Consider the following 19,833-nt stretch of genomic DNA (forward strand, 5'->3'; position numbering starts at 1 on the left):
GAGAAGTTGGAGCATATCTGTGCACAGAAACCTGATTCCTATAAATGACAAAAATGTTCTCAACACCGATGCTGTGTTCAGAGGAAGTTTCCCTCGGTTTCCAGCAGTATCGTCCTTCTAGACGGAAATGTCAGGCTTCCAACAGCAACGGAATAAACATTATCCCTCTGCTCTCCTCCTTGCGATGCCGGGGAGGGAACCAGCCAGGCAGACCTCTGGCACCAGGCTCCACCCCCAGATCAGAGTCACACCTTACGTAGTTTTATTGTCCCTCCTTTTTATAATTGCCTTTTATTTATAGAAAGATTGAGTTTTCCAGCCACAGAAGCAATATGATGAAAAGTCTTTAAATATGTGTATTTAAACAAACAAACAAAAAAAAAAAGAAGGAGTTAAAAACTTCTCAGGGAATAATTACAAAGACAGCATGCACAGATCATTAAAAGAGAGAGAACCAAATCTTCCTCAGACCTCTTCAGACAGTGGAAATAAGTTCTATTTCTGTTTGGGAGCTAAGGCAAAAGAATTCCAAAGGTTTACATTTGCCCAGGATACACAGTCAAGAGTATGGATGCAAAGTTTGGGTCAAATCCATTATTGAGACAGAGGAGGATGGCCGCAGACAGCATCCTGTGGCAGGAGGGGATGTGTGGGATTTCATACAGAAGGAAGCAGGACTTCTGAACCCTGGTAGGCAGGAAAACTCTTGCATGGGACCCAAACACCCTCTGCATTGGCTCATCTTTTCTTGCTAAGCTTTGGGGCCTTGTCTCAAGCACCAGCTCCCAGGACATCTGATGGAGAGATAATCTGCTTGGTTAGATCAGGCCCAGCCTCTGTGACAGACCTTTTATGCTCAGGCTGCCAGTCAGCTTGAAGGCCTGTGGTCTGGCCAGGCAGCCAATGAGTATGAGCAGGAACCATGAGGCAGGCACTGTGGGCAGGCCATCCATTAGCTAGGCCTGGGTTTCTGCTTCCCTTAGGAGATAGGATCTGATTGATCAGCATGGTGCCACCAACCCTGGAGCAGTGACAGACACTGAGACCTGTGCTGGAGGAGCTGCCTTAGAGAGTAGCGCTCTCCTCTGAGGGTGAGATGGGACACCTAGGCATAGGTGTTCTCTTTGCCTGGGCTGCTGGGACTCGGCGCTAACCTTCCTGCAGGCTCCCTCGTGAATTGATGGGGTGGGCGTGGGAAGATACAGCAGCCGCTGTTGGTATTTGTGTTCACGCTGAGCCCATCCCTGGGAGGTCAAGAGACAGCTCCAAAGAAGGAAGATGGGGCAGGCCTTATCCCCATCAACTCCTTCTAGTGTGGACCAGGGAAGTGTGAGTGCGCTAGGGAAGCCGCACTGCCCTTGGAAGCAGGACTTACAGGTGGAGATGAGGGACATTTGTCACCTAGGGGAGGCACAACAAACAGTGCTCCAATGGGTGTCACTCAAGAGGGGGACTCCAGGGGACCCCGTGGGATCCTTGTGAGGTTTCCACAAAGGACACAATGCTGACACAATGCTTGTTGTGTATGCTTTTTTTGGGGGAGAGTGGCGGGGGGAATACATGAACGGATATCTACTTCTCTCGTATATGGCATCAAAGGCAGGAATCCACAAGTCCAGCTTGGTGAACCTTTGAGTCTTAGAGGCTTACTTACAGGAGCGTAGGGGACTCCAAAACAGCTGCATCACAGAAACTCCCACCCCAGAACAGGGGATGATGTCACTATAGCTACATAGATGGAGTCCTCACTTCAATCAATCCCCACCCCACCCCCGCCACCCCCGGCATATGCCAGCATCTTCCAAGAACACACGCACCGGGGCGGAATTACACATAGCTGGAGATGGCGGGCAACAGAGTGGCTGGAATCTCTGGTGACAGTCTGGTGACCCTTCCTATCCCCCTCCTTCTATAATAGAATGTCAACAGGCTGCAACCAGTCTTAGCAGGCTCTCTTAGTTTGGGTAGACGCAGCTGCTCTGATTGAGACAGCAGCAGCCACGTCACACCCCGAGGACAGCTGTCCCACAGCAGCGCTGGCAAGAGTTGGGACAGGGAAGGGTGCGGAGGGGTAGGGAGCCACGGCAAGCTCAAGGACAGAAGAGGAGCGTGGGCACAGCTGTGTCTGGGGAAGCAGGCTCCGGACGCTCTGTGAAGGTGAACAGGAGTAAGGCAGGTACAGGAAGCTAGTGACCTCACGACTAGAGAGGGAGGTGGAGCTGACCGCCCCTCCCCACCCCAGATCCTGCGTGGACCAGAGAGCAGCAAGTGGAGCTCCGAAGAGGATGACTAAGTGTTGGGGTGCAGATAGCCAGGAACAGTCCTCATCCAGTCCCCCTCAAACCCGACCTGACCTAGTCTACACCAGGTGGGCGGGATCCTGGGCCTGTAGTTCTTGAAGAGACAGATAGGCATCAGTGTTTGGAGGCAGCGCGGAGGCCCGGGCCGTGTCCTGACCTCGCTCATGAGGGCTGCCTTCGGGGACACTGGCTTGCTCCCCCGAGCTTCCAGCAGACAGCCCCTCTCCATCACCTCCCTGCACCAGCTCCGGAGGGCACTGCAAGCCCATCAGGTCAGGAGATGGGAGGGAGGGAAGTCCTTCCTGCAGAGAGAGGGCAGGCTTCTCTTCCGGGGCGACTACGCCCCCAAAGGCAGGGTTGGGGGAGCCCAGGCTGGGGGAGAAAAGCAGCAGGTCCTCTCTGGGTGGGAAGTCACAGTAGTCATCCTCTTCCCCAGCCAGAGGGAGCAGAGGAGGGAGGGAAGATCCCTCGGGCCGCCCCGGCCCATCCTCCTCCACGTCTTCTTCTTCTTCCACGCAGGGGTCATACGTGAAGTACACTTGGCAGGACTCGATCTCCAAGGCGTTGGGCAGGTGGAAGAAGAAGTAGCCTTGGTTGGTGAAGCAGCTGGTCTGGGAGTGGCCGCTGGGCGAGGGTGAGGGGGCTGTGTCCTGCTGTAGCAGGAGCAACTGCATGGCCTTGGTGTCTCCCTCCAGCACCTCTAGTGGAGAGATCTCAGGGGCAGGACCAGCTGGGCTGAAGGAGGATGAGGGGAAGGGCGAGGAGAGCCATTTCTGCCAGAGAAAGTGAGGAGAGTGAGTGGACCGCTCTACCTCCTGCCGCACCACTGAACTCAACTCCTCGTCCTCGTCCTCCTCCTCGTCCTCCTCTTCCACCTCCTCCTCCTCCTTCTCCTCCTCCTTTTTTTCCTCCTGGTCCTCCAGCAGCAGCCCCCACCCCCGACCTAAAAGCATCCTGTAGCTTTGATATCTTAATGGACTTTCTGGACTTATCAGCCTCGGCCACATGCTAGATGAACACAGCCACAGTACTGCTTCACAGGTGTCCAGGGGATGTTGACTAGGAGCGAGTGTGGCTGGCTGTCGAGCCCCTGCTGTGTACCTGGGACTAAACTGGGTGTGAGGACACAGAAGGGCCAGAATCCCCACCAGCTTGTATGGAGTTAACCAGCCGGTCATTGTCCCTGAGGGCCCATCCTGCTCAAGTCACAGGCAGCCAGTGCAGAAGGACACAAGTCCTGCCCACGGTGATAAAGAACTGGCGGGCCCCCAACTCACCTCTCCCTGTAAGATTCTATAATTTGCCTATGCTTACACAACCAGGCAGTGGCAGAGCCAGAGTCAAGGCCGTGTGACTTAGAAGCATGCCAGAGCAGGGACAGAGCTGGGCCCACGAAAGAGGCTGCTCACTTCAGCATCCTGGATCCTCTCACTAGGGCAAAGCCCTTGTTACCTGATCATACCTCTGCCCTGCAGCCTGTGTTTGGGGTGCCCATCAACCACCCCCCTCTGTCTTCTACCCCTGGCTCCTACCTGAAGGTCTCCTCCATGCTGGGAGCTCAGCTGGGAGAAGAACTCAGAGGGGTCTGGGACGTGGCATTTGAGAGCTGTCTTCAGCCTGGCCAGGGAAGAGGGGGAGGGGTGAAGGGGGAGGTCCGGGAGGGGTGGCGTGATGTCCTACCACCAGCTCCCCGGGCCTGAGACTAGAGCATGGGCCCATCCCACGTCCACTCATTTATTCAACCATGCTGACTGAACACTCACTAAGGGAGAACACTACACGGGGTACTGGGACCCACAAGTGGACAGCAGAGAAGGCCTCTGCTCCCCAGAAGTTGACACACTGACAAGACAGACCTAAACCAAATGTGTGACAGGGTTGCTCATTCCGTGGACCCAGAACTGAGCACTGGTCAAGAGATGGCTCTTGAGTGGGAGAGACTATGGTTCATGGCACCATTTCCAGTGGAGGCCCTCAGGGGTCAGGCTAGAGAGGGAGGCAGGAGCAAGGCCTCCTAGGGAGCACTCTCATGGATGGTGGCGCCCGCCCTGCGCTGCATAACAGCTGGCCTTAGGGAGACAGTGACCGGAAGTTGAATTCTATCTCAGGTTCTACTTGCTAAGCTGCTCAGAACCTGAACATATCCAACTGGAGAAAGGGGAGCCGCTTTCTGAGTGGCGCAGCATCTCCAACAGAGGCCCCTCAAGGGTCAGGATATATTACTGGTGTGGCGGGGAATCTCTAAGGAGGGTTAAACAAGAGTGTGACATGGTTGGAATGGGTAGGAGGGGACCAAGGGCAACAAGACAGACACTTAGAGGCTCCTGTGACCTTCAGGGGAGCCCCAGGGGACTCTTCCTGCTGCGATCTATCTCCCCTTCCCATACCAGCTTCCACCTTTGGGGATGGGGCCCAGGAACAAGTTAGCTGTTGGGGGAGGGGACAGAGGAAGGCCAGGTGTGAGGGAGCAGGGTTCAGGCCAGCCCAACCTGGGAAAGACGCACATGACAGAGAGGGGGTGGGAAAGGAATACTAGTCAGGAACATCCTTACCATGGCCCGAGGTACTGGCACTTGACTAAAACGTAGACACAGACCAAGAAGCCAAAAACACACCCAAGGCTCAGTAAAAGGTGTCTGAGCCATGGTAGGGCCAGGGTCTCCTTCCCGGAATCTGTTCAGGGTGCAAGAGAAGGTAGAAGGTGAGAGGTGGCCCCTCAGCAGGTTAGCTGAACCCCAGATCCACCCCACCCCCACCCCACTCCCACGTCACACCCTGCCAGGTATCAGTGTCTAGCCAGGCTTGCTTTTGCTGGGGACTTGATCCTCGATCCTACTCAGGCCCACCTGTCCTGAAAGGCAGACTGTGCTTCAAAAGCAATGGCCCTGTGGCATTCCCTGCAGCAGAGCCCATGGCTGTACCAACTGACCCCTACCTGTTACTGAGGCTGCCCCTGAGTATCATACCTAGAGCTTCTGGGTCCCTTGAACACTCAGCCAGTGACATGATGAGGGATGTGCCTTCAAGGGTCCCCCACCAGTGTGGCAGCCCCACAGTATCCAGGCTAAGAGGCGATGCCTACTTTATTTCTGTCAGAGCTACCTCACCTCACAGCACCTGGCCTACACGTAAAGCCGGGGGAAAGTAGCCCTTGGCCCTGAGAGTGGACCCAAGACTCCCTACCACACATGGGCCATGGCTGATCCCCTCAGTAGCCCTGCCTCTGGCAAAGTGAGTCTATGGGCGGTGCAGATCCACCCCTGTAGCTCCTAGAGCACCCTGACCCCTGCCCAGCTCCCTCCACGCTGCCCATTGTACCTGCTGGCCTTGTCCGAAAGGCCAGGGGCTGGCTCCAGGGGCTCCAGGTCCTGTGTTCACCTCGTATGGCCCTGACCCGCACCTGGAGCTCGTATGAGGTGTCGGGGGTAAGCGTCTCCAGGTTGATCCACTGCTGTCTCTGCTTAAGGCTTAGCAGGGGTGCATCCTGAGCAGAGATGGGTGCCGCTCAGCAAGGTCTCCGTTGTCCACCTCACCTCCCACAGCCAGGTCAAGAGGCTAAGCAAGCAGCCTCTCTCTGGCCCTCTCAAAAGCTCCCTGCTCCCCCAGCTGCTGGGGCCCTGAATCCCGGGGTCCCCAGGTAAGTATAGGAATGAGTGTGTGGATGATGAGTCTCAGCCCACCACCCCCTGAAGCCCTGAAGCCAGGGAGTGTCTGGATTTGGAATATGGAAAGGCAGCTGCTGAGCCTCATATATTGTCTCGCCATGGGGTCTACATAGATGCATACTCTGGCTACAAGAGCATGGGAGGAGCAGGCAGTGATAAGCAATCAGGGAGGACCACGGTGAAACAGCTGCACATCAGTGTGTAGAAATGGACAAGGGCGTGCATCAGAACAGGAAGGTGCAGCAGAGGCAGGGGATTGGCTATGTCCTCACCTTCCAGCTTTGGCCCAGGGAACGTGTCCGGGCCTCAAATTCCAAGTTTCTATTAATGTAGTGAGAGACCTGAGAGACCTCCCAGCTTATGTTGCAGCTCTGGGTTTCAATGTGTAGAACTTGGAGTGAGTGAGGGGCCACCAGGCGGACTGTAGACAGAGAGGAGGGAACAGGTATCACGGATCAATCAGTAAGATACCAAGAACATTCAGCCCTGTTTCCACCACACAGCATCCCCAGCACCAACTCCTCCTCAGCAACTGTCCTGACTCCTCCCCTGCACCTGCTCCTCCTCCTCCCCTGCACCTGCTCCTCCTCCTCCTCTGCTCCTGCTCCTCCTTCTCCCCTGCACCTGCTCCTCCTCCTCTGCTCCTCCTCCTCCTCTGCTCCTGCTCCTCCTCCTCCTCTGCACCTGCTCCTCCTCCTCCTCTGCACCTGCTCCTCCTCCTCTGCTCCTGCTCCTCCTCCTCCTCTGCTCCTGCTCCTCCTCTGCTCCTGCTCCTCCTCCTCTGCACCTGCTCCTCCTCCTCTGCACCTGCTCCTCCTCCTCTGCACCTGCTCCTCCTCCTCTGCTCCTGCTCCTCCTCCTCCTCTGCACCTGCTCCTCCTCCTCCTCTGCTCCTGCTCCTCCTCCTCTGCACCTGCTCCTGCTCCTCCTCTGCTCCTGCTCCTCCTCCTCTGCTCCTGCTCCTCCTCCTCTGCACCTGCTCCTGCTCCTCCTCTGCTCCTGCTCCTCCTCCTCTGCACCTGCTCCTCCTCCTCTGCTCCTGCTCCTCCTCCTCCTCTGCTCCTGCTCCTCCTCTGCTCCTGCTCCTCCTCCTCTGCACCTGCTCCTCCTCCTCTGCTCCTGCTCCTCCTCCTCCTCTGCTCCTGCTCCTCCTCCTCCTCTGCTCCTGCTCCTCCTCTGAACCTGCTCCTCCTCCTCTGCACCTGCTCCTCCTCCTCTGCACCTGCTCCTCCTCCTCCTCTGCTCCTGCTCCTCCTCTGCACCTGCTCCTCCTCCTCTGCACCTGCTCCTCCTCCTCTGCACCTGCTCCTCCTCCTCCTCTGCACCTGCTCCTCCTCCTCCTCTGCACCTGCTCCTCCTCCTCCTCTGCTCCTGCTCCTCCTCCTCCTCTGCTCCTCCTCCTCCTCTGCTCCTGCTCCTCCTTCTCCTCTGCTCCTCCTCCTCCTCCTCTGCACCTGCTCCTCCTCCTCTGCTCCTCTGCACCTGCTCCTCCTCCTCTGCTCCTCCTCCTCTGCACCTGCTCCTCCTCCTCCTCTGCTCCTCCTCCTCTGCACCTGCTCCTCCTCCTCCTCTGCTCCTCCTCCTCTGCACCTGCTCCTCCTCCTCCTCTGCTCCTCCTCCTCTGCACCTGCTCTCCTCCTCCCTCCTCTGCACCTGCTCCTCCTCCTCCTCTGCTCCTCCTCCTCTGCACCTGCTCCTCCTCCTCCTCTGCTCCTCCTCCTCTGCACCTGCTCCTCCTCCTCCTCTGCTCCTCCTCCTCTGCACCTGCTCCTCCTCCTCCTCTGCTCCTCCTCCTCTGCACCTGCTCTCCTCCTCCTCCTCTGCTCCTCCTCCTCTGCACCTGCTCCTCCTCCTCCTCTGCTCCTCGCTGCTCCTCCTCCTCTGCTCCTCCTCCTCTGCACTGCTCCTCCTCCTCCTCTGCTCCTCCTCCTCTGCACCTGCTCCTCCTCCTCCTCTGCTCCTCCTCCTCTGCTCCTGCTCCTCCTCCTCCTCTGCTCCTGCTCCTCCTCCTCCTCTGCTCCTGCTCCTCCTCCTCCTCTGCTCCTGCTCCTCCTCCTCCTCTGCACCTGCTCCTCCACTCCTCTGCTCCTGCTCCTCCTCCTCCTCTGCTCCTGCTCCTCCTCCTCCTCTGCACCTGCTCCTCCTCCTCCTCTGCACCTGCTCCTCCTCCTCTGCACCTGCTCCTCCTCCTCCTCTGCACCTGCTCCTCCTCCTCCTCTGCACCTGCTCCTCCTCCTCCTCTGCACCTGCTCCTCCTCCTCCTCTGCACCTGCTCCTCCTCCTCTGCACCTGCTCCTCCTCCTCCTCTGCTCCTCCTCCTCTGCACCTGCTCCTCCTCCTCCTCTGCACCTGCTCCTCCTCCTCTGCACCTGCTCCTCCTCCTCCTCTGCACCTGCTCCCCTCCTCCCTGCCCTCCTCCTGCACCTGCTCCTCCTCCTCTGCACCTGCTCCTCCTCCTCCTCTGCTCCTGCTCCTCCTCCTCTGCACCTACTCCTCCTCCTCTGCACCTGCTCCTCCTCCTCCTCTGCTCCTGCTCCTCCTCCTCTGCACCTGCTCCTCCTCCTCCTCCTCTGCACCTGCTCCTCCTCCTCCTCTGCACCTGCTCCTCCTCCTCCTCTGCTCCTGCTCCTCCTCCTCTGCACCTGCTCCTCCTCCTCCTCTGCTCCTGCTCCTCCTCCTCTGCACCTCCTCCTCCTCCTCCTCTGCTCCTGCTCCTCCTCCTCCCCTGCACCTGCTCCTCCTCCTCCTCTGCTCCTCCTCCTCCCCTGCACCTGCTCCTCCTCCTCCTCTGCTCCTCCTCCTCCCCTGCACCTGCTCCTCCTCCTCCTCTGCACCTACTCCTCCTCCTCTGCACCTGCTCCTCCTCCTCCTCTGCTCCTGCTCCTCCTCCTCTGCACCTGCTCCTCCTCCTCCTCTGCTCCTCCTCCTCCTCTGCACCTGCTCCTCCTCCTCCTCTGCTCCTCCTCCTCCCCTGCACCTGCTCCTCCTCCTCCCCTGCTCCTGCTCCTCCTCCTCCTCTGCACCTCCTCCTCTGCACCTGCTCCTCCTCCTCCCCTGCTCCTGCTCCTCCTCCTCCTCTGCACCTCCTCCTCTGCACCTGCTCCTCCTCCTCCTCTGCTCCTGCTCCTCCTCCTCCTCTGCACCTGCTCCTCTTCCTCTGCCCCTGCTCCTCTTCAGTCCTGCACCCCTACTCTTGTTACTCTGCCCACACCTCACAGAGTGAATCTATTTGGGATCTTCTTCCTTTTGTGCTCACCCCCTCCTGGGATGTCTGAGTCAGGGACTGAGATGTCTGCTGAGCCTTTGGTACCTGGGACACTCTCCAGGAGTGAAGAGTGACTAATCAGCTGTTGAGTGATTGGCAAGCAGCCGTGGCCTGCTTGAATACTGATCTGAGAGCTGTACAGGGATCAGCTCATATACTTTATTTTATCCAGGTCTCTTTATTATTGATGTATTTGTAATCATGTGAATACATTTATACAGTATAAAACATAATTTAATTAATTATAAGCATATAACTATAATTACATAGCATTCAATATAAATTTATATCTGTGTGTTCCACAAATATACTTATTAAATGTAAATATAAACCATAAACATGTCTATGATTCATTTCTCAATTACACTATATGTATTCAATATATTTGTCTGTTAATATTTGTGAGAGTGTATTGGTACAAGCTTGGCAAGTGTTCTAGCCACATGCCCAGCCTGCGTGGATTTTAAGTGTGATATGTACTTCATTTTCCCTGAACTAAACTGCTCTATGGCTGTAACCCTGAGATTCTGTCCACCCACAAAACACAAGTTTTTTCCTGTGCCTAGACGCTGAGAAGTTTATGCATCCTAGCTCACATTCCTTCCCATCATGAGGCCCTCAATTCTCCCCACTTTATAGAGAAGAAAATTAAGGCCTCAACATGTTCGATGACCTGCCAGCCAGACTGAGTCAAGGCTGGACTACGATTTGAATTCTGCCTGGATCTCCCTTCTACCCCTTCTCTTCTCTGAGGCAGCCTCCAAGGTCACCTAGTCATTCAACAAGCCTTCCCCCAGCACTGCCTATTCAGGCCTGGAGTTCAGTGCTCAGAGAGGAGCTGCAGGGCTGGCAGAGACTCTGCCCTCCGGGAGTTCCCAGCCCAGCAAGGGAGACAGACCCACAACTAGGTAAGAGCTGAAGGTAAGAGTGGGAATCTTCCAGGCAGGGGTGGGGTAGCTTTCCAGGTAGGTGCTGGCAGGTTTGAGAAGGACTCAGAGGCTGATGGCTACTGGGAGAGATGGGACCCCCAAACCCAGACTCCATACTCACGGTTCTCAAAGGGCTTAAATTTACAGGTCTTCACCCTGCGCCAACCCTTCCCTTCCCAGCACACCACGCTTATGTTGAGGGTATCTGCAGCCGTCAGTGATTGGGACTACAAGAGAGGAAAGGCGGAGGTGTAGCTACCCGAAGCCATTGAGAAGAAGGGGCCACTAAACTATCAAGGCAAGGACATGCTTTGCCTCTTCCAGTCGTCCAAGGCAGGGTGGGGGCAGCAAACCTTGTCTGCAGCCAGCCAGATTGTGAACACTTTTAGCTGCACAGACCACATGGCCTCTGTCCCAACTCAACTCTGCTCTTGTCTTAAAAGAACTACAGACAGCAAATGAACCGATATCAGGGCCACATCCCAATAAAACTTTATTTACAAACACAGACCGCCGCTGGGGTCCCTGATATAAACTGAAGTAGGCCACCAGGGTTGAGAGGAAGTTTCTCATCACAAGAGGTATGCAAAGAGCTAAGCCCCCAAAAAGGTCATCCACAGAGAAGGCAGAACTGGACCTACTGAATAGCCTTACCCCCGGCTATTCCGGAAGGAAATGGCTAGGCCGTCCCTGCTCATGCCTTGTTGATGAACACAGTGGTCCCTCCCTGTGCTACTCTAGAAGCCTGTGGTTAGGGATGCTCAGACCACTCAGCTCGATGGCAGGAAGTGGGTTCCCATGAGGCCATTACAGCCACAGCTTCCCAGAATGACCAGAGCACAGAGGATGAGTGACATGGTCCCCCAAATAGGCTGTGCCACAGGCTCCTGTGTGGACAGGCTCCTACGCTGCAGGAGGAGATTCAGAGGCAGGCCATGGCCGGACCTATGCTCTGGGACTGGGTGGTGGTTTGCAGTCCAAGCCCTGAGGCCTAACCCCTCCGACCTGCACAGACTTTGAACTTGGCCATCAGAGTTCCCTGACCAACCAACCAAGTATTGCTTCCTCCCTTCACTTCACTGAGGACACTGCTTTCATCTCTCACAGCTGCTACCAGTTCCGGTCTACCCACTTAATAATAGCACGACTTGGTTACTATTTCTGCGGTTGTCCTGAAGAAATTGCCAGTACCAGGCTGCTGGGGACTTCTGTCCCTTCTTCTTTGCATAAGTTACCTCGTTGAATTCTCTCATCACTCCCTAAGATAGACCCATACTATCCCCATTCCCATGCGTTAGTCCCGGAGACTGAAATACCGAGAGGATTGGGGACTTGCCTAAGGTCACACAGTTAGGAAATAAAGCATGGAAGGCGGTCCCTGCAAAGCCCCATGTTGGCACAGCTGGAGATTCACCAGCTGTGCTGTGTGCCACCCTCCCCTTCCCGTTCTTTGAGAACCTGTGAAACCTGCCAAGGCCTGGACAACACAGCCCGGGCTCCCCAGGGCAAACCCCTACCCCTGCCTTGGCCCTTTCCTCAGACAGTCTGAGGAAACTTTTAAGTTACATCCACATGGTCTGGACTCGGGCCCTACAAGAGGCAGGTGGGCGATATGGAAAAGCCACCAGGAGCCCACAGGCCTGGGGCCAATCCCAGCTCGGCTGCTTGTGCCTGGGTGACCTCCAGCAGACACTACATCTCTCAGTCTTAGATTCTTCCTTGGTAAGGAGGCAAAAATCATGGGGGGTCGATCTATGACTCTCGGTATCTGCTCTATGCCACAATGACCCTTTGAGGGAGCTTCCATTTCCTTTTCTATTTTATGGGAGGGGAAACTGAGGCACTGAGGCTGCACAGAGTCACTGAGCTGTCGTGAGGCAGTCCCGGGGCAGGGATGCCCAACTTTAGCATGCCACTCTCCCCTACAGCCTGGATGTTGAGACCTCAGCCAGAGTCTGGTATGATTGTCATGGTTACTGGGATGCAGAAGGGTGTCACGACTCCCAGCAGACAAGGAGGGACCAAGAGTCTGGGCAGGGGCAGCAAGGGTACAGGCCGATATCCCACCTTCTGTCCTTCACTCTCAGCCCAAGCATCTACATCACCTGCTCTACATCACCAGGTTGATGCTTGCAGAGGTCCAGAACCACCCCGAGGCCCCAGCCCACAGCTGGAAGGACTTGACTACACACATGTACACACACACACACACACACACACACACACACACACACACACACACACCAACGCCCATGCTACTCACATCTAGGTCCCCGAGGATCAGGTTGCAGGCCCAGGATGCCTGCATCACAGGAAATAGCTCACAGGTTTTATTCCAGTCCCTTGCAGAACAAAAAAGACACCTTAGAAAGCAAGGCAGGAATACAGAGCTACTCAGAGACCCTTCTCACTTCCCCAACCCCCATGCTAGGGACAGCAGCACGGTGTAGGAGGAGCCGGCTGCCTCCCATGCTCTCAGGGTCTTTTTCCTCTAGAATACCTTTTCAGGCCCTCACCACCCCAGCCCCCAGCCTGGCCTCCCAGCAGCCAAGGTGACCAAGGAACACAAATCAACTCAACCCTCACTCCCACTCCAAGAGCCCCCAAGCTCCATGCAGCTAAATTAAGCTTAAAGAAGCCTGTGGCTCCCAGATGTTTCCTGTCCCCACAGGACAGCATCCCAGGCAATGGTCCCTGACCCCACAGCTGCCTGAGGGCTCTCCCGAAATACCAGGTTGCTCCAAAAATGTAGGAAGCACCAAGTACCCACCCTGCTTGCCTCTGACAGCCTTGGCATCAGAGGTTCACAATGACTGTCCCCAAACTACCCAGCCCAGGACCTCTGAAACTCTCAGCTAGAGCCTGGATCCCACCCACTTTCAGGAGCCCCAATGACTGAGTGGCTGAGCCTGGTGCTAACTGTTGTGAATCTCAGGTTCAGGATTCAGATTAGCACTCCCGCAGACTTGAGGCTCTGCTCTGTGACCAGGCCACACTCACCGGCCGCTCGACTTGGCTTGGATGTGGCAGGAGGTGGCCTGAAGGGCCTCTTCCCGGCTCCACACGCAGGAGACATTGGCTCTGGAGTTGTAGAAGCACTCGAGATGGGGACAGTCTGCGGGCAAAGCAGGGTGTGAGTGGCTGGCTGCAGGACACACATGGCCTCTGGGCATGCTCATTACCCCCCTGCTCCTGGCACCCTGTCCTGCCAGGGGAGGAGGTAGGTGACTCAGATAGGCAGAAAAGGGATTCAGGTTCATTTCGTTGTCGTGTGTGTGTGTGTGTGTGTGTGTGTGTGTGTGTGTGTGTGTGTGTGTGTAAGCCAGAGAACAACCCCTTAGGCACTATCCACCTTGGAGTTTTGATAGGATCTTTCACTGAGACCTTGGCTTGACGATTCAGCTAGCCTGGCTGGTGAGCAAGGCCCAGAGATCCTCCTGCCTCTACCTCATCACTGGGATTGCAAGTGCCTGATTTTTTTCTTTAGTGTGTGTGTGTGTGTGTGTGTGTGTGTGTGTGTGTGTGTGTACACATACATGCAGGTGCATGTAGCACAGAGGCCATGGCATGTGTATAGAGGCCAGAGGACAACTTTTGGGAATTGACTGTTTCCTTCCACCATGGGATCTGGGGGACGGAACTCAGATTGTCAGGTGTGGGGGTGGGGCATGCATGCTGACCACTGAGCCGCCTTGCCAGCCCATTCCTGAATAATTTTTATGTGAGTATTGGGAATGTGGACCCAAGTTCTCATGCTTGCATGACGGGCACTTCATTCACTGAGCCGCCTGTCACCCCCCCCTCCCAACTCAGACCCATTTCAAAGGAAGGAAACTGAGCTTCAGAGATAGAAGGGACCCCAGCCTGTCCATGGCCAAACAGGGGCAATCGGCAGCCCCTACTTGTCCCTGGGAGAAGCCTGTGCAGGCCACAGGGAGGTGAGCGTCTGCCCTCTGGTCCCACCACCTCATCCCTCTTCCCATGATCCCTGCCGTGAATGACTCTCCTCTCTGCAGCAGGAGGCTGGGATGCGGCCTCCCACCAGGGAGAGCACAGACATCAAAATGCTGGGTCCTCACCCTTCGCCTCTGCAGACGCCCGAGGTGTAGCCGGGAACAGGAGGATGACGGAGAGGCCCAGGCACCAGGACAGAGCTGCGGCAGCCATCATATCCAAGCGGCGGAGCTGAAGACACGAGCCCTAATTAGAGGAGAGCAGAGAGCCCAGTGAGAACAAGTCAGGAGCCTCACCTTGCTCGGCTCTCCACCCAGCCGGAGCCAGTGCAGCCCAGGCCCAGGCCCTCTGTCCCACAGGAGCTCACTCCCTTCCTTCCTGACCCTAATCAGGTGTCACCTCCTTACCATACTTCACTCCATTGTGATCAGCACCGTCTGTTTGTTTTTGTACGGTGCTCAGCCAATGTGTCCCCTAGAGGCTATGTCCTAAGACCTCCAAGGATGCCTAAGACATGCGACCAAACCAGTCTTTACACATACTATGTTTTTCCTATAAATTAAAAACCCAGCCGGGCGGTGGTGGCGCACGCCTTTAATCCCAGCACTCGGGAGGCAGAGGCAGGCGGATCTCTGTGAGTTTGAGGCCAGCCTGGTCTCCAGAGCGAGTTCCAGGAAAGGTGCAAAGCTACACAGAGAAAGTATCTCTCCCACTTCAAGTATCTTCCAGCAGGTGCCCACTCTGCATAACCAGGTGAGGTGCCAGGGCCCTCCTCATAGCACCGTGAGCTCTGCACGGGTGATTGGACAATCGAATCCGCTAGCTGACTAGTGGGTGGGGAGCATCTACATCATGGATACTCTGGGCAAAGGACTTGCTCAAGCCCCGTGCAGGATAGAGAAGGATAGCTCGAGGCTTTAGCTCATGATTTAGAACGGCATTCAATTTAAAATGCCTGAGTTGCTTAGTTCTGGAATTTTCTGTTTAATATTTTCCAACCATGGTTGATGGAGATAACTAAAACTGTAAAAACTGAAGTAGAAAACAAGGGGAATACCATGTTTATCCATTTGTTTTCATGCTTATACACACACATTCACACACACACTCACACTCACACACATACAAACTCACACATACACACACACTCACACACATACACACACACACACACACACACACACACACACACACACACACTTGCATACCCGTGCACATGAGTTACAGATAGTCCATGAGGACAAGGCACATCTGGATTTCATTCATTCCTGAGTCTTTGATTACCAATACAGTACCTGTCCCACAGCGGACAGCTGCTGGCCAGCCATGGGCTTCCAGCGGTACCCAGGATGCTCTACCCTCGCCTTTCCTAGAGTGAACTGAAACAATGGGGGTGAAAGCTGAAGTGTGGGCTCAGAAGAGGAGGCTCCACAGGGTCACCAAGAGCCACCACTTCAGCCCTGGACAGCCTGCAAAGCAAGGCTGAGCCTTGCCCTAGGGTGGCTCTTGCAGTCCACACAAGCTGGTGGCTCTGGTCTGGTGCTCTATGAGCCTCTCCGGAGTCATCCCCCCTCCTCCCGCTGTCCCCAAGACTCCTGCTATCCTTTAAGGTCCGTTTCAAATTCCCCTCTCTCCTAGTTCTGTGGCGCTCACCCCCGTCCCCCCGTGAAGGAAGGATGTCCTGCCTTGGATTGCTGTCCACCCCTCCGGCATGACAGGTGCCCGACTGGCAAGGCAGAGTGCCTATTCCACACCGCTGAGCTCGTTACATGGGAGGTGTTCGATAAATGTCATGCACTGAAGGAATCCCGTGTGTTCAGGGGTCTGCAGGACGGTGATGCTGGACGGGCTGGTGACAGTCATTGCCGGGGATGTTCAGTGAGCTCTGCTCAGGCCGTGTACCAACGCCGTCAGGCTTCCAGCCACTCTCTTCTGCCCGACAGCTCAGCAGCTGTTCTGTGTCCTTGCTACACAGACCAGGGGACCAAGGCTCCCAGGGTCAAGTCTACAGAGCTGGGGTTCCACCTAGGACCTCCCTGTCCTGAAGAATCAGGTCCCTGCAGGTGCTTGGGTCAGGAGGGAGCTCTTACAGGTCCCTGAAGAATCTAAGTGAGGGGGCCCCCCACAGCTCCTCAGGGACCCGGCATGAGCTGAAGTGCTATAGGCTTTGACGAGGGAGTCACCCAGGTTAGGCCCAGCATCGGAGCAGCCTCAAGCTGCAAGAGACCTGGGACATAACCCCGGGGGAGAGGATAAGGGGGATGAAAGAGGCAAAACCATAGGAAAGTGGGGGCCAGACCACAAGCACCAGCCCAAAGCACAGCAGGCCTTGGATAAAGCTCTCAAGCCTGCTTCCCAGCCCCGACTGAAGGGGCACAGGAGCATCCACCCACCCATCATGGACAACGTTAGTCTCTGGGAGACTAAGGAAGCCACTCAAAACCACATACCGTGAGGCCAGCCTCAGGCGACGCAAGCGCAGCTCAAGACCTCAGAGTCCCAGGCACTGCCCCCTTGAGGCAACACCCACGCATGCCCTTCACAACTACCAGACGTTCCCACCCCTGACTCATATGTCTCCACTGAGGCCTCAGCAGGGCCTGTCATCCCACAGACCCAGGCTCTTCTAACTGGGTCACCTGATTTCCAGTACAGTGACGATGACGGAGCAGGGTCAGCGGTGGCTGGCCGTCACGCTTCCTGTCCTGGACTGACCCACACCTGTCACAGCGTAGTCTCACAGCACAAGGGCAGGTTCTGTGATGGCTCTTTCTACGTGGGCATAAACCATCCTGTTTCCCAGGACGGAAGGAGCGAGTCTCAGCCTGAGGCAGCCTGAGGCTCCACGGGTCTGTGGGGTCCAGGGTCAACTGAGGGAGGAGGCTGTCTATCTGACCTGCTGGCCTTTGACCTCAGATGTCCTTTCTCTGCCCACCTCCCCAAAGACACACACACACATTCACAAAGATATACACACACACCATACACATACACACACACACACATTTACAAACACACACACACACACGCACACGCACACGCACACGCACGCGCGCGCGCGCGCCACTCACCTTTTGCTACTCAACTGAGGGCATCTCCTGGAAGAGTGTGTGGAAGGAAGGGAACCTTCAAAGGGAGCTCGGCCCCCCCTCAGCCACCTACCTTGGCCCTGAATTACAGCTAACCGTGGGAAGCTCCTACCTCAGGCAGCCTCGGAGACGGAGCCCAGTGCCTGGACACACTCCTGCCCTCTCAGTCACTCCGTAAACGAAGAGACACATCTAAGCTAGAGCGCTACCTCTGCCCTCCAGCCTAGGGCCCTCAGATCCCTGTCAGTCCGCCTTGCCGGCTCACAGCCAGGTCCCAGAGAAGATCCCCTCCCCTCTCTCCCTCCTTCACCGCCTAAGAAGGACTCCTCAGGCGGAGACCCACTGCACAGGAAGCAGCCGTATCCCATACACACCATGTTGCCACTGAGTCCAGCTTCCCACCTCCTCCCTCTGGGCTAAGACATCACCACGCCGGGCCCAGAGAAGGCCTTCATGGCAAGGTGGCTCACAGCCCCCCATAGTATGGGCAGGGAAGAAGCCGCTGTGGCCTGACATTGGAAGGGGCTTATTCTTAAAGGAGAGACCATAACAGCCAAGCTACCCCATCCCCAGGGGATCCTAAGACGAGGCTGAGCGTCAAAGCCCACACAGAAACTCCAGGGGGAACTGAGTCAGAGATGAGTGTCTTCTCAGCCCCCTGTCCCTTGGGATGACCAGCAAGAGGTGGTGGGGTACCCTGAGCTCCCAAGGGGACAGCACAGGGACATCACCTGACTGCGACATGGAGTTGCGGCGGTATGCTCCCTGCAGGCCTGCCGGAGCCTGGGTCCTCGGCCATCTCCTGCTCAGCAGCTTAGGTAGCAGACAGAAGCTAGGCCAGCAGCAGACTGAAACCCAGGGCGAGCCCACTTCCTGTACAGAGGATGAGGGGCAAGGCCCAGTGGGAGGTGGAGAGATGGGGGGTGATGAGGTAGCCTGAAACTCCACACACACCTAGCGCTGATAAGATCTCCTCCTACGCCCAGGAGCAGCCACCGCATGCGGTGGCACACTCACACACCGTAGTCGTGGCAGAGGGACCCAGCTACGCGCAGGGCCTGAGGGGGTAGGCCCTTCTTAGCCCACAACACTCCCACGGCCTCTCACACATGCCACCCAAGCCTTGTTGTCTTCTAGTCACATGCGCACGCGCACGCGCACACACACACACACACACACTCTCGCCCTAACGCCCAAGCCGCCCACAAACACATCCCTCTAAGGTGTCCCCTTAGCCGATTCCCGTCCTGGCTCCCACTACATACCTATCCCATTGACACCACCCCCCTTTACCTCAGCCTTCTGAGATGCCCTTTACTCAGGCTAGCATTCAGGGGTGACTGGTTTTCGGGGCTTGACAAGCAATTTGGTGGGCCACTGATTGGACCTTCTAGAACCTTCTCTTCAAAATCATAGGTTCTAATTTTTCCTCTCTTGGTGAGATGGGGGGGAGGATTCAGTTCATGGCTTATTTATTATTTATTTATTTATTTTCGGGACAGGGTTTCTCTGTGTAGCTTTGGAGCCTGTCCCAGAACTCGCTCTGTAGACCAGGCTGGCCTCGAACTCACAGAGACCCACCTACCTCTGCCTTCTGAGTGCTGGGATTAAAGGCGTGCGCCACCACCGCCCCGCAGCTTTCATTTTTAATGATGAGAAGTCATGAATTTCTCCTTAGATGAATGACTATTTACATGTAGTATCATGGGACCATGGACTGGAGGAGTCCATTGTCCAGGGACACTGCCCCCCCCACACCCCGTTTCTTTCTCCCTTCATCCTGCTTTAATATCCTGCTTGGGGAAATCACACAAGTTGCTGCTGCTTGTCAAAAGAAGGGAAGCATTGCAGAATTCTGTTCTCTGAACAGGCATTGTCAAGTTCATCAGCGCAGCTGTGACTACGTCAAGATCAGAGCCCCTGACATTCATCCCCTCACAGAAGGGAAGGAGAGTGTCCTCAGACCCTCACCTGAGGGCCAGCCTCCTCCCCCACCGGATATATATATACATATACATATACGTATACATATATATATGACTCAGGGGTGCTACATGCTATAAAGTGTAAAGGGTCAATGGAAGAAGGGACTCCATCTAGCAGCATCTACAGGGATGTTATCATCCACGCTAGGTTGAGACCTCCCAGTGACACAGTTGCTTTCAGATCACCCATGCTCCATGAATAAGCCTAACAAACATTAGTTCACTAAGCTGGACTTGGGTGTAGCTGTTCCTCTGGTCTGTCACTGGCACCCTGTCAGGGTGTGGGGAGCAGATTTTTATTTGCATCTTTCCCAGGAAACATTCATGCGGCGTGAGTGGATAGGAAAATTTGGAAGGACAGCCCGGCCGATGGCTCCCTCCACAGACGCCAAAAAGTGACATCAAAGACCCTGAAAAGAGAATCGAGTACAAGACCCTCCTGTGGAGCCCAGCACTGATCCAGAGACAGAGATATGTGGGGTGGCAATTGCTGGGGAAAAGTCACCCTGGCGGTGTGATCTGGCCTCTCTGAGCTTCAGTTCCCACATCTGTGAAATGAGATGCTATCTTAGTTCCACCGAGATAACAAAAATCCCTGGGCAAAGTCAGCTTAATGGAGGAAAGATTGCTTTTGGCTCTCGGGTTC

The 19,833-nt window shown here is 55.8% G+C and overlaps 1 protein-coding gene across 2 annotated transcripts; it reads right to left on the reverse strand.

The window, feature by feature from the left end:
* Window positions 1-333: 333 nt before the first annotated feature.
* Il2rb (interleukin 2 receptor subunit beta) lies at window positions 334-18,237 on the reverse strand. Of its 2 annotated transcripts, XM_037197650.1 has the most exons (11): window positions 17,934-18,237; window positions 15,409-16,905; window positions 14,239-14,359; window positions 13,160-13,274; window positions 12,423-12,501; window positions 10,281-10,386; window positions 6,238-6,386; window positions 5,619-5,784; window positions 4,853-4,973; window positions 3,833-3,917; window positions 334-3,073 (listed from the first exon to the last, which is right to left on the reverse strand). In XM_037197650.1, the coding sequence occupies exons 2-11, from the start codon at window positions 15,439-15,441 to the stop codon at window positions 2,360-2,362; spliced, it is 1,689 nt and encodes a 562-aa protein (XP_037053545.1). In that variant the 5' UTR covers window positions 15,442-16,905; window positions 17,934-18,237; the 3' UTR covers window positions 334-2,359. The 2 variants fall into 2 exon arrangements, with proteins under 2 accessions (XP_037053545.1, XP_028727107.1); XM_028871274.2 differs by lacking the exon at window positions 15,409-16,905.
* Window positions 18,238-19,833: the final 1,596 nt, after the last annotated feature.

The sequence above is a fragment of the Peromyscus leucopus genome, chromosome 20 (assembly GCF_004664715.2).
Source record: "Peromyscus leucopus breed LL Stock chromosome 20, UCI_PerLeu_2.1, whole genome shotgun sequence".
NCBI lineage: Eukaryota > Metazoa > Chordata > Mammalia > Rodentia > Cricetidae > Peromyscus > Peromyscus leucopus.

Bases quoted from the DNA above. Each gene is read 5' to 3' on its own strand.
- Il2rb (XM_037197650.1), bottom strand. From the start codon at position 15,441: ATGGCTGGCCAGCAGCTGTCCGCTGTGGGACAG. The intron at 6,387-10,280 runs GTGAGTATGGAG...CTCTGTCTACAG, and splicing joins ATTTAAGCCCTTTGAGAACC to TCCGCCTGGTGGCCCCTCAC. The intron at 3,918-4,852 runs GTAAGGATGTTC...TTCCCTGGCCAG, and splicing joins TGCCAGTACCTCGGGCCATG to GCTGAAGACAGCTCTCAAAT.